The sequence below is a fragment of the Orycteropus afer genome, unplaced genomic scaffold, assembly GCF_000298275.1.
Source record: "Orycteropus afer afer isolate SDZICR_OR568_19922 unplaced genomic scaffold, OryAfe1.0 scaffold00067, whole genome shotgun sequence".
Classification (NCBI taxonomy): Eukaryota; Metazoa; Chordata; class Mammalia; order Tubulidentata; family Orycteropodidae; genus Orycteropus; species Orycteropus afer.
This window is the reverse complement of record NW_006921654.1, coordinates 11,700,033-11,714,070: the sequence shown is the minus strand read 5'-3', so window position 1 is coordinate 11,714,070 and position 14,038 is coordinate 11,700,033. Positions and strand designations below refer to the sequence as shown.

Sequence of the window (14,038 nt, the reverse complement as noted above, 5' to 3'; positions counted from 1 at the left end):
ACAGATAATATGTGGGCATAATAAACAAAAAGCTTGATTAGTACGAAAGTATATACCCTACCTCTAGCCCTTGTTGCTTTTCCTCAAAAGAGCTCTTACCAGAGATGTTCTACACATGTATGTGTGTACTTCGTACCTTTTTTTTAATAATAGACTTTATTTTTTGGAGCAGTTTTAGGGTCACAATATTGTGCAGAAATTTTTGAACAGACACTTCCCATACACCCTTTTCTCCTGCCCATCATTGTCTCCTTTTTGTTTTGTTGTAAAAACATATAACAACATTTGCCAGTTCAGTGTTTTTCACATGTATAATTCAGTGATACCAGTTACGTTAACATGTTGTGCAACTATCACCAATAATCATCATCAAATTTTCTGTCACCACACAAACGGAAGCTCACTGTTTCCTAAACAACATTCAGAACTGTTGACTTCTTGCCTTCCTGGGGAACATTATAATTGATGAACCAGTAGTGATATTTTATTCTTAATTAATGTCTATAGTTTACATTAGCATTCGTTGTTTGTTTCATACAGTTCTGTGGCTACTCATTTTTAAATACAAATAGTAGCAGACTTTGCATACCCTTTTTCACTTTGCTTTTGTCACATCTTGGAGATGTAGCACGGCAGTCCGTTTAGATACATGTCGTTCGTCTCAGTAACTGCATGGTGGCAGTATATTATATGGATGGACCATCCTCTAAGCACTTCCTTTTTGGAGGCATTCAGATTGTACCTAGTCTTCATACAGTAAACAAGACTGCAATGAATGTTCTTCATATGTGTCTTTGTGTGCATGTACAAGTATACCTGTAAGTCAGATTTACAGTAGAGGTATTTGATTCAAGATTATAGGCAGTTAAAAAAATTTTATAGATAATAGCAAATTGCCTTCCATGGATTTGGTCTTTATTTGTACTCCCACCAAAACTGTGGGAAGTTCTGACAGGTTCCCTAGTTCAGATAAGGGTGTCTTCTGTAGAATTCTTTCACCTTTCTTTGCTTGATATTTCCTGTCTTCCTGGGCACTGAAGCAAAAAGAAGATTATAGTTTTTAAAAAGGAAAAAAAGAATTTTAGGTATAAGGTAATTTACCTGAAGTGAAAATAGTTTTAAGAAACAGTTTATTCTTGGAAGTCTTGAGTCTGATTCTTTTGTCCTTGCCTTCTGTATTCCAGCATTTGTATCTTCAGAAAGTGGAAGAAACATTGATTTTTTCCCATTTTATTTCTGAGAACTCTAGGAATAAACAGTATGAATGAATTTGGAGTTCTTCCAATAGAACATGTTCTCCAAAAGAAATGGCTTTAAAAAGTCAAAAAATACCTTGTAGATGTATGTTCTTCAAACACTTTATGGGTAGATGGATTCTGTGACATGATTTTGGTGTTTTCTTGGTGAAAATAGCTGGTCCTGATTTCTAAGTAGAACACTATATTTTGGTTCTAAATGTGTGGAGAAAATGCTAACTGTAAGGGCTCACTTCTTTTTTTTTTTCTTCCAGAAAATCTCAGCTTGCCCTCTCCCCCCAACTGTGTTAGTTAGTTACACCCAGATTTAAAAGATTATGCTTGAATTGAGGAAGGAATAACAGAAATCATTTTACATTCTCTGTCTTATCTTTCCTTTTTGCTATGACTGTTGGTGACCAGGAAGAGAAAACAAGGTGGCCTCTCATTAGAAGGAGAGGAGGAGGCGGATGCCAGAGCGGAAACTGGAGGAAGCAGCAGCGAGGAGGAAGAGGCAGCTGCGGAGCAGGAAGAGGGTGGCGGGTCAGAGGATGCGAGAAAGAAAAAGGAGGATGAACTCTGGGCCAGCTTCCTCAATGACGTGCGACCAAAATCCAAAGTGCCCCCAAGTGCACAAGTTAAGGTAAGTTGCATGATTACTGTACTTTTTTGCAATACTCATGTAAGTAATGCACATACACACATGATGGGCAGGAATGATGAAATTGTATTAAAAAAAAAAAAAGTTCTGCAATGTGGAACAAAACTCAGAATCTTTTTTTTTTTTTTTAAAAGGGACCAGTTTGGTGAAACTTCTGAGACTATGGCCCCTAGCTGCCCTTTAGGTCTGGAATTGAACCCACACTTGTGGCTTCCAGCCACATTAGGTAGATACACTCCTTGGAGAGAACAATCATGGGAGAATAGAAGGGCTTGTATGCACAGGGAGACAGCTGGGGGGGGGGCAGGAATGCATGGAGGGAAGGACACAGGGAAGAGGTAACTATCGGGAGGAAGTGGGAGGGGAGCTGTTGCATTGTGGAATATTACAGTCAATGTCACGAGACAAAGTGTATGAGCCACTGTATGGAAAATGAACTTGCTCTGTAAACTTTCACCCAAATCACAATATAAATAAATAAAAAGTTCTGGCATGCATACACTACTCATGTCTTACCACATTTCCAGAAATGAATTTCAGCCTCATTCACCCTCATTCACAGTCTAAAAATGTTACGTTTGATAACATTTGTATAATTAAGGCATAAGCCATGGTCAAGAAATAATGTATTGAGTTTGGTAGTGCTCTGATAATTGGAAAATAAGTAAAATTGTGTTTGCTCTGAGGCTGTTTGTGGCCTGGCAGAGAGCACTGGAGTTCGTTGTAACAGATATGTGCCCACGTACATAGTGCCAGAGATGAGCAGAGTCGGGCAGTAAATTGTCTGTGGGGCTGCCACAGCCTGAACATGGGCTGGTTCCTCACTGAGCAGGGGCCCCTGTTCATGTACACCTGGGTCCCATGGTGCTGTCCCCAGGTGAAGTTGGGCAGCAGTGTTCAGGTGAACACTGCCCCAGCCCCGTGGGGCCTCTGTTGGCCGGTCAGACCTGTCTCATCCAGGCGAGAGATCCCTTTGCCCTTGTGGCTCTCATGCCCACCCTGTGGCATCTGCACAGGCAGGAGATCAGATGGCCCAGACGTGTTGTGCTGGCCAGCCAGACACCAGGATGGAATGTGTGTAGCTACAGTGTGCCAGCCTTGCCCACCTGAGTGTCTTCTCCTGCCCAGGGTGCATAGACCTGTGCACCTCCTAGAATGGGGCCAGCTGCCCTGGCAGCGGCTGTTTCTGGGCCAGAAATAGTGGTTTCTTCTTGCATTGGAGAAAGCAGTTTGCAGAGCAGGGAAGGAATCCTGCCAGGATAGAGGCTGCTTTAGAAACTGAGGGGTTCGCTGGCAGGCATCTGCTGCTGGAAACCAAACCTCCCCATCAACAAACACCATGATGAACACTTACCCTTAAATCTGTTGGAGTGAAAAAATTTAAGTGGAAATCAGTAACATATTTGGGGAGGCGGATCATGGGTATGGTACATTCATGAAACTAATGTGTTGGGATTGTGCAGTATGAAAAGATGTATAATGCTTACTTTATTAGCATAAAAATAATGGTAATGAGATGTGTACTTCCCCAGAAATACCCTGAGTTCCCCCAGATAAACTTTATTTGCAAACTGAGATTTGAAGCTTACAGCAGAAGTCAGACTTGATGCATTTTGATAGTAACTCTACTAAATAAAAAGGAAAGTGTTGTTTTAGTTAACCAGTAGTGGATGGCTTTAACAAACAATTCTCTCCCGATTTAGGAGGCTAGAAGTTCAAATTCAAGGTGCCACCTCTAGGGGAAGGCTTTTTCTCTCTTGGCTCTAGAGGAAAGTCCTCCTGGGTCTGGGAGTTTCTCAGCTTGGGAGCCTGGGTCCAAAGGACACGCTCCACTCCTGGCTCTTCTTTCTTGGTGACAGGAGGTCCCTCTCTCCGTTTGCTTGTTCAATCTTTTATGTCTCAAGAGATTGACTGAAGATGCAGCCTAATCCTGAAGATCGTATCCTGGCTCATTTCCATGCCTGACACTAAGCGTGCCTCCTCAGTACCATGTTAGGGGCTGTCAAGTCAGTGTGACTCCCAGTGACCCTGTGTACAACAGAACAAGGCACTGCCCAGTCCTGCACCACCCTCAGAGTCGATGCTGTGTTTGAGCCTGCCATCGCAGCCCACTAGACCGGTCTGTCTCGTTGAGAGTTTCCCCTTTTTTGGTGACCCTCTACTTTGCGTGACATGATCTCCTTCCCCAGGGACTGGTCCTTTCTGACAGCATGACCAGAGTATAAGAAACAGAGTCTGGCCATTCTTGCTTCTAGGGCATGTTAGGCCAGACTTCCTCCAAGACGGATTCGTGCATTCTTCTGTCAATCCGCAGTGCAATTCAGATCAGTCAGTTCTTCTGCAGTCTTCCTTATTTGTTGTCCAACTCTCACATTCATATGAGGCTATTGAAAAGATCGTGGTTTGGGTCAGGTACATCTTAGTCTTCAAAGTGACATCTTCATACTTCAACACTTTAAAGTGTTTTTTTTTTTTTTTTATGTTTTGTTTCATTTTTTTAAGATAAGCTGGACTTTATTAAAATGAAAAACTTTTACTCTGCAAAAGATACTTTTAAGTGGATGAAAAGACAGGCCACAAACTGGGAGAAAATATTTGCCAGATACATTTCTGATAAAGGACATGTATCCAAAATGCTTAAAGAATAGAGATCTTTTGCAGCAGATTTACCTAATGTGTATAATAATAGCATCACTTCATTTTTTGACTGCTGCTTCTATGTGCGTTGATGGTGTATATGTTGTTGTTGTTGTTATGTGCCATTGAGTAGGACCCGACTCACAGCGAGCCCTCCTTGGGTTTCCGAGGCAGTATCACTATGGAAGTAGATTGTCCAACCTTTCTTCTGAGTGATTATGTATATAAGTAAAATGAAACCCTTGAGAACTTCAGCCTTTTCTGTATTTATTGTGATGTTGCTTATTGGTACGGTTGTGAGGGTTTTCATTTTCTTCATGTTGTGGTAGAATCCATACTGAAGGCTGTAGCCTTTGACCTTCATTACTAAGTACTTAAGCCTTCTCCACCTTCAGCAAGCAAGGTTGTGTCATCTGCCTATCGCAGGCTGGTAATGAGTCTTCCTCTAGTCCTGATGTGTTCTTCACATAGTCCAGTTTCTCAGGTTATTTGCTCAGCATACAGATTGAATAAGTGTGGTGAAAGGATACAGTCTTGATGCACACCTTTCCTGATTTTAAACTATACAGTATCCCCTTGTTCTGTTCAAACAGCTGCCTCTTGATCTGTATAAAGATTCCTGCTGAGCACAGATAAGAGCCCTGGAATTCCCGTTCTTTGCATGGATGACCCTACTGGTGTTTAAAATACCGGTAGCTTAGCTTCCAGCATCACAACAACACACAAGCCACCCCAGTACAATGTACTGACAGACAAGTCGTGATTGACATCATAGAGACGAGGATTTACAATATATAAAGTAATGACATCAGCTCATGAAATGTAGGGTCGTCTCACAGTACCAAGAATCATGGCCTAGCCAAGTTGACACATAATGTGTCCCATATGGTAGATGAAACAAGCCTGTGTAATCCAGTAAATTTTTAGTGTGGCTTTAACTGCTCATGGATGAAACATTTAAGAACAGCTATGAACAGTGTGTTTGGGTGGTTCTTTTGGGTTTTATGTTTTGGTGAAGCTGATTGCATTTCTTCCTTTTTTTATAGAGAGGAGAGGAGACTGAAGAGACAAGTTCAAGTAAATTGCTGGTCAAAGCAGAAGAGTTTGAGAAGCCTAAAGAGACAGAAAAGGTCAAAATCACCAAGCTGTTTGATTTTGCTGGTGAAGAAGTCAGGTAAGATGATCTTCAGACCCCTTGAAACTAGCTCTTTTAAAAATCAACATCTTTCTATATGATATGAGACATGTAGCTTCATTCCAACTCATCATCATATTTTGGAAGCATTGTATCTGAGCTGAGGGAATTCTCACAGAGCATGAGAAAGCTCCTTTCATGTGTGGTAATGTAGTTCCTGGTATTAGGAAGTGGTCTGCTGAACAGAAGCAAAAAAACAAGGAGTTAAGTGTTTGGTTCTACTTAGTCATTGCCATGAATGTGACTTTAGGTAAATCCTTTCTCCCTTAATTACTTTTCCTTGATGTGAATTATGAGCCCCAGGAAAGCCTTTGAAATGAGTTAAGACTTGGAAGTAGTAAGAGAGAAACTTAATTCCAGTATTATTTCCTCACCTTAATGTTTTTTAAATTGATTCATGAGGTTTGTTGACTATAGTTCAGAAAAGTAGTAGTAGTAGTAGTAGTTCTAATTGTCATGTGCCGTCGAATTTCCAAGGTGATAGATAACACTACAGAGGTAGATTGCCCAACCTTCCTTCTGAGGAGTGATGGTGGGTTTGAATTGCCAGCCGTCTGGGTAGCAGTCAAGTGCCTTAGGCAATACGTCACCAGAGCTCCTAGAAAAGTAGTAGGAACTCCATAATGCCTTGACCAGGTCAGCTTTTGGGCTGTTCTGAGTAAGAGCTGTGTACTTAGCATTTCCTTTCCCACTGATGTAAATTTTATAATTGGAAACAATAGATCTGTAATTTGGGATTGATTGAGAATATATGTATTGCTAATCACTGATTTTTATAGGTGTTCATAGTTATTTTGCTCGATAATTAGATCTGTAGGTTCTCTGAAAATAAAATTTCCCTTAAAATTTTTATTCTAATAACTAGTTTCCAACAATTACTTCATTCAGTGAAAATATATTTTGGGAAAAAGATTTTGACATTACCACTTTTATGAATGATTTGCAGCATAACATGTTGTTACTATTTTTAAAATTTCTCCTCAAGTTTTTCTTCTGGAAAAAAAAATTGACGTATAGAAACCTCACAAGAATAATGTAACTACCAACACCCATACCCTTATCATCCAGATTCACCTCATGCCAACATCTTGCCCCCCTTTCACTATCTGTATCTGTGTTTCTCTTTTTGCTTTGCCTGAACCATTTGAGAATTACTTGTAGACATTGTGACACTAAATAGTTTAGCACGTGTCTCCTAAGTGCAAGGGTATTCACCTTCATAACTCAGTATAACTCTCATATCCAATATAGTTAATGTTAATATAGATTATTTAAACTATCTCTTTCTAAATTTTCAATCTATTACAGACTATTACTTTTGTTAAATAGTATAGGAGGGAATTACTAGGAAAATTTTGCATCACATTATGTGAGTTTGGCAGTTCCTGAACTGGTCTATACTCTGATTATTGCAGTGAATCACTGATTGTGTCTTGAATATTATGCCATTTTCAAATTGCTCAGTACTTTTATTTTCTCTACGCATGTTGTCTTACACCAGTAACAGCTAGTTTTGCAGCCTCTACTTTGAGTAGCACTATGTATAATTCTATTCAGATTTTCACTAGTTATCCCAATAATGTTTATACCTGTGTTTCTATTCAGTCCAAGATCCCATCCAGGATTATACACTGTGCTTAGTCTGGTTTTTTTTTTTAAACTTTTTATTGTGATTTCTGTGTAGTTCTACAAAGTAGATTTGTTTTGTAGTCAACAGTTCATAGGCATTTTGTTTCCCGACATTGATTACAATCCCCACAATGTAACACCTCTCCCCTCACCTCCTCCCTATGGTTACCTGTTCCCTGTGTCAATCTTACCTATGGTTTCCTGCCTCCCTAGCTTTCTCCTGTGCAAATGCTACTCTTCTAATCTACCACGTTTGACTCTTCTGAGGAGGACATCTCCCTGGTGTAGTTGTTCAGCTCGTAGGTCTGTCTTTTATTTGACTGAGAGTTAAGCCACAGGAGTGAGTCCAGTTCCAGGCCTGAAGGGTGACTTGGGGCCATAGTCTCAGGGGTTTCACTGGTCTCTTTCCAAACAGTAATCCTGGTGTTTTTTATATACTTGAATTTTATTCCATATTTTTTCTTCCACTCTATCCAGGATCTCTAATTTTGAGCCCGTTGTGACAGACACTATATTGGTCCATCTCATTGAGGACTTTCTTCTTTTTCATTGACCTACTTTTTCAAGCACAATGTCCTTCCAGGAACTGCTCCCTCCTGATAGCATGTCCAAAGCACATGAGACATTTTTGTGTTTTACATTTGTGTTTTTTTGAGTTCAAGCCAGTTGTATTGCAGAATGTCCTTCAGTTTGGATTGTTGGACTGTTTCCTCATGGCTGGCTTCAGATTATTCACTTCAGACAAAGGTTATGCTTAGGTGATGTCTTGTCCTTCTCAGCATTTCACCTCACAGAACCCAAAGTCGATGGTAATTAGTTTGATAACAAGGCAGTATCTGTCAGAATTCTCCATTTCAAGGCACCTTTTTTTCTAGGTAATTAATAATTTGTGGGATCTATTCAGTGCTTTTTGAGGATGTGAATTAGTTTATTTTGCTGCCAGAATTCGTACCTGGAAACTCTTGAATTTGGATTGTTGGATTGTTTCCTCATGGCTAGCTTCCCTTATGGTGAACCCTTATGGTGAACCTTCAGTGGCCGGAAGTCTGTTAGGAGGATAGGTTGTAGAGTGGTTAGAAGTCTTTCTTGGCTTGAATTATTTCCCATATGTCATGTAGGATAGACTCCTAAGCAAGATTTATTTATAACTTCAGAAACAGTGGCCCTACATAATAAAACCTGCTGAATAACTGTTGCTATAACAACAACAACAAAAAAAAACTCACTGCTGTTGAGTCGGATCTGACTCATAGCGACCCCTCCTTGGGTTTCAAGACAGTATCATTATGGAAGTAGATTGCCCAGTTTGCCTTCTGAGGAGTGTCTGGTGGGTTTGAACCATCAGCCTTCTGGTTAGCAGTCAGCAACTGCTATAAGAAATCATTAAATTTCCTAATCAACTTAGATTTTATGGACTTTTGTACCGATATTAACTTAGTTGTCTGCCACAAATTTTCCTGTTTCACTTTTGAAAGCAAATGGGGGGTAAATTTAAACAGTGGACTCTGGGCGTCTGCTGTTTCTGTTGGTTGTCAGAAGAGGGCAGCACCATGTCTCAGAAAAGAAAGAAATCTGCCTAGAAAAGCACTGTGTTCCTCAGTAAATACACACAAATCTCGCATGATGTGGATTTTATATGTCAAAAGTAAATACATGCTCGTTGTTGTTATGTGCCATCGAGTCGGATCTGACTCATGGCGACCCCTCCTTGGGTTTCTGAGGTGGTATTACTACAGAAGTAGATTGCCCAACCTTCCTTCCAAGGAGTGGCTGATGGGTTTGAACCGCTAGCCTTCTGGTTAGCAGTCAAGTGCCTTAGGCACTATGCTACCAGAGCTCTTAAATACATGCTTATTACTTAAAAAATCAGACAGTGTGGGCTCGGGACTGTAGTCACAGGGGACATCAAGCTCAACTGGCATAACATATTACACGAAACATTGTTCTACCTCCTACTTTGGCGAGTAGCGACTGGGATCTTAAAAGCTTACAAGCTGCCATGTAGATGCAACGATGGGTCTCTCCTCGTCCAGAGCAAAGAAGAATGAAGAAAACCAAAGATTCATGGAAACAGTCCCGGCGACTGGTACAGCATGCAGTCCGCAGCCTATATAACTATGAGACCAAAAGAACTAGGTGGTGCCTGGCTACCACTGTCAACCACCTGGAGGGGGATCTATGTAGGAGATCCTGGATAGAGAGGGAGAACAATGTGGACCAAAACTCAAAATCATTTAAAAAAGGGCAGGGGAAGGGGGACCAGGTTTGCTGGTCTGACATAGCCTGGTGGAACCACTGAGACTATGGCCCCTAGCTGCCCTTCAGGTCTGGAACTGAACCCACACCTGTGGCTTCCAGCCAAATAAAAGACAGGCATAGGAGTTGAACATTTACCTGAGGTAGATACTCCTTGGAAAGAACAATCATGGGAGAAAGAAAGGCTGTTTATGCACAGGGAGACAGCTCAGGGGGCAGGAGTGCATGGAGGGATGGACACAGGGAAGAAGTAACTATTGGGAGGAAGTGGGTGGCGAGCTATTGCATTATGGTAAATTGTGGTCTGTCATGAGATAAAGTATATGTGAACTGCTGTAGGGAAAGTGAATTTGCTCTCTAAATTTTCACCCAAATCACAATAAAAAAATAAAAAAAAATTCAAATAGTACAGAAATAAATAGTATGACAGGTGAAATTTCTTTGGGCCCCCTTCCACCTAAAGAAAACAAAAACCCTTTTAATAGTTGGTATGTTGGCAGAATATGGGTTTTGTTTTGTTTTAAAATTAAAGTTAAATATTATAAGGAACCTTTGTAAAGTAGTTTCAAAGATCAATGTGAATTGAAGTTGATAACCAGAGACAAACTTAGCATATAGATTGGAGCGTATCTTTTAATCTCGCAGGGAGCCATGGTGGCGCAATGATTAAAGCACTCGGTCGCCAACCAAAAGATTGGCAGTTAGAACCCCAGCTGCTCGATGGGAGAAAGATGAAGCAGTCTACTTCGTAACGATTTATAGCCCTGAAGGCCCATGTGGGGCAGTTTTGCTCTGTCCTAAGGGGTCACTAGGAGTCGGACTCTATGGTTTGGTGGTGGTAAGCTCCTGATGTCGTTATCCGGCTTGCTCGTTTTTCTTTGTATCGCGTTAAGAGCATTATTACAAGTATGAGAAAGAGCTAGCAATGAAGGGGAAGACTTTGTAAGTATAAGCAAGCATAAGGTGGTAGCGCAGAGTTAGTCCCTTAGTTTTTATGTTTCAATTATTACATTCTGGATTTTTACACCCCCCCCCCCTTTTCAAATGTGTATTTCTAAATAGCTTTTTAACCTTGGAAAATGGGGGGGGGGGTTGTATTTTTTATCCTCCTTTATCACGTAAGTGTGTAAGCCAGTTAGCTCAGACTTTCCTAAATGATTCACCTTTTTGGAAAAGGCCAGTCAAGAAAAATTTCTGCCTAAATAAAGACTTTTCATGAAGTTCTGAATAAGTGATGAAGTTAAGATGGAATTCCTGCTAAGAATCCTTGAATTAATGTTGCTAATAGTGGTCCTTTTCCTATCAGAGTTACGTAACTCTTGTGTGTTCCAAACCAAAACCAAACTCAGTGATGTTGAGTCGGATCTGACTCACAGCGACCCCTCCTCGGGTTTTCAAGGCACTGCCACTGTGGAACTAGATTGCCCAGTCTTCCTTCCGAGGAGTGGCTGGTGGGTTTGAGCCACCAGCTTTCTGGTTAGCAGTGAAATGCCTTAGGCACAGTGCCACCAGAGCTCCCCTTGTGTATTAGAGATGGTCTGTAATTGGACTCTTCTTCTGCTTGAAGATATTTTGATAGCTTAATCTTTTATTGCTTGTTAGAAGTAGAGTACTTCTAGGAAAGGAGCTCTGGTGGCTTAGTGCCTAAGAAATTTGACTGGCAACAAGAAGGCTGGCAGTTCAAATTCACCAGCAACTCCTCAGAAGGGAGACTGGGCAATTTACTTCTGTAGTGATACTGCCTTAGAAACCCAAGGAGGGGTTGCTATGAGTCAGAATTGACTTCAGGGCAGTGAGTTTGGTTTTCTAGGTGTACTATCAGTAAAGACTAATTTGCTAGTGTTACTTTGTGTTAAGTTCCAGAGTCACTGAGGGAGGCCATTGCAGCTTATGTGACTTGTTTCCCAGTGAATATGGATGGGACTTTGGCACTAAAAGTAACAGACACTCCCACAGGTTATACTTTTTCATGCTACTTTTATGGCCTTACTATATATTGTTCCATGTATCATTATGACTTGTTTACGTGTTTTGCTGTCTTGCTAGCCTATGAACACCTAAAGGGCAGAGACCATGTCATATCTTTTTATACGTCCAGTATCTTAATGCCTGATCCGGATTTAGATTGCTTCTTAGAAAATGTTTACTGAATTGTCTTACGTGGCTGCTACAAAAGTTTTATCAAATCACTGTAATAAAACAAGCAAAAATAAAATCAGATATGTTGCTTTTCCTTTCCTTATAATTTGGGCCACTTGATCTTCGTCTTTTCTTTCACCAACATTCTATCTATATAGCCGCTGTAATGAATTGTCTCAGTTTTGTGATTGTAAAAAGCAACAGTTCTTTTTTTTAAAACCTCTCATAGTTCCAGGGTAGCTGGGCTCAGCTAGGCCGTTCTCTTCAGTTCAGTGTCTCTTGTGCAGGTGTAGTGACAGTGGCTGGGTCTAGAGCCATCAGAGGTGACCTCACTCCATGTTGGTGCCTGGGCGAGGAAGACTTTATTTGGTTTGAACATGCTTATCTGTCTCTTAGTGGTCTAACCATCCAATCTCTCTGGCACAGGGTGTCAAAGTAGCCAGACTTCACGTGTGGTAACTTGAGGTTCCAAAGGTGCATTCTGAAGAGAGAAGGCCAGGTGGGAGCTAGCTCACCTTTATAAGCTAGACTCAGAAGTCGTGTAGTAGCATTTCCACCGAATCCCCTGGGTCCAACTAAGGTTTATGCAGTTTCAAAGGCTGTTGACATAGACTCCCTTTCTTATTGGCAGTAGTAGGTTTGGGAAGAGCATGTGGGATGGGAAATAGTGTGGCCATTTTTTCAAAAATAGAATCTGCCATAAGGTTATCTCTACCATCACTATGTAATCGCTCGATCATCTAGAACAAGTAAGTTAATCTCTTTGTTTGGGTTTGTTAATAGACAGCTGTTGCTCCAGTAATGCTCTGTGACAAATCCGCCCCAGAACTTAGTGGTATACAGCAGTAGGCATTTGTTGCTTATGTGACTCCAGTGTTGGGCCCACCCAGCTGCTCTGGGCTTGGCTCAGCTCAGCTTTAAGCTACTTGTTGGCTTCAGATCGTGTCTTTCAGCCATCTCAGACCTGTAGCTGCTTTAGACATCTTCTTACGGCTGAAGGGAGGAATTAAAGGGGACGAGTGAAACGGTACAAATGCGTTTAAAGCTGTTATTCCTCTCAAATCAGCTAACATTCCACTGACCAAAACAAGTCAAAGTTCGACCTCAGAGAATAGGAAAACACGTTTGTTGGTCGGTGGGAAGGAGTGAATATTTGCTGAGCAGTACTCTGATCTGTCACTTAAATTCTCCCTATTTTTGACTCTGGACTCTTTTTACCCTGTGAGGTTCATTTGGAGAGTCAAGGAACATACACAGTGAGCCTGCTAAAGTTACCTTCCAAGATTAATTTGTCATTGTTTGCCAGGGGAGATTCTTAATACAAAACTGTCAAACTGTTTTTCTGTGCCATTTGTATACTTGATCCAGTGAAGTGAGATGATTCTGAAGGAAATTTTGTTTTGGTCTCAGGGAACCTAAATGGAGGGACCTAGAGGGTAGGCAAATAGAGATGGAATGTATAGGATCAACCTGTGACACCTTCTGGCAGTTTTATTGTGAATGACCTCGTTGAATACTCGTAATACAGTGATTGTCATCTTGGATCCTCTCCCTTAGAATGGACTTGAAACAGAATTCTTCAGGTGTTTGTGTTGGCCTGGCAAGCCTAGACAGGCATTGGGCATTTTTCCCTCTCTCTCCCTGAAATCCTAAGTGTCATAAATACCCTTATTTGAGCCTGTAGGATTGAACTTTACTGAGAGCACTTTTTCCTGATTTAAAATTGGATAGGATTTCCAGTCACATTGCTTTCTTCCACGGTCAGCTGTTTGCTGATTTGGCCAGTCTTGAGGGCTTTTGCTTTATCTTCGGGTTGTTTAGATGTAGTCGGAAACCTGCTGTGGTGTACTTGCACGTGTTTATACCATTCCTTTTCTTGAAATAATGTAGGTGTTTTTCTCTGGAGTGTCTCTGCTTGTGCTTGTTGCTCTTTCCCAGGCCTGTAAGGCTGCGTGTGAAGCCACAGGTGGAGGAGGGTGCGAGGCCATTTCAGCCTTCAAGTCAGTAGCTACAATGGGCTGTGCTTCCATAAAGACTTCTGAACCAAACTGTAGACTGACGGAAGTTGCACAGGAGGAGTCAGGGAGAAAAATTTTATGTACATTGGTGTTCATTTGTAAATGCTAGTAGGGAAAATGTGTTTTTCTAGAACTGTTGAAGTAAACTTTAACCATAAAACTCAGCAGCCAGTTAGATAGATAGAGATAAATATTGATTTGGGTGAAGAGAAGGGCAATGTACCAAATGTGAGTGACCAATATGGCAGCATTGAGGATGAGAAAGACA

General features: G+C 41.1%; 1 protein-coding gene across 1 annotated transcript in view; it reads left to right on the top strand.

The window, feature by feature from the left end:
• Nucleotides 1–14,038, top strand: part of CFDP1 (craniofacial development protein 1) — a gene marked incomplete at its 5' end in the record, with an annotated part of 110,437 nt that overhangs the window by 322 nt on the left and 96,077 nt on the right. The window contains 2 exons of the mRNA XM_007940370.2: nucleotides 1,659–1,878; nucleotides 5,580–5,707. Of these exons, the coding sequence (XP_007938561.2) occupies nucleotides 1,659–1,878; nucleotides 5,580–5,707 (348 nt within the window). The remainder of the gene's footprint in view (nucleotides 1–1,658; nucleotides 1,879–5,579; nucleotides 5,708–14,038) is intronic.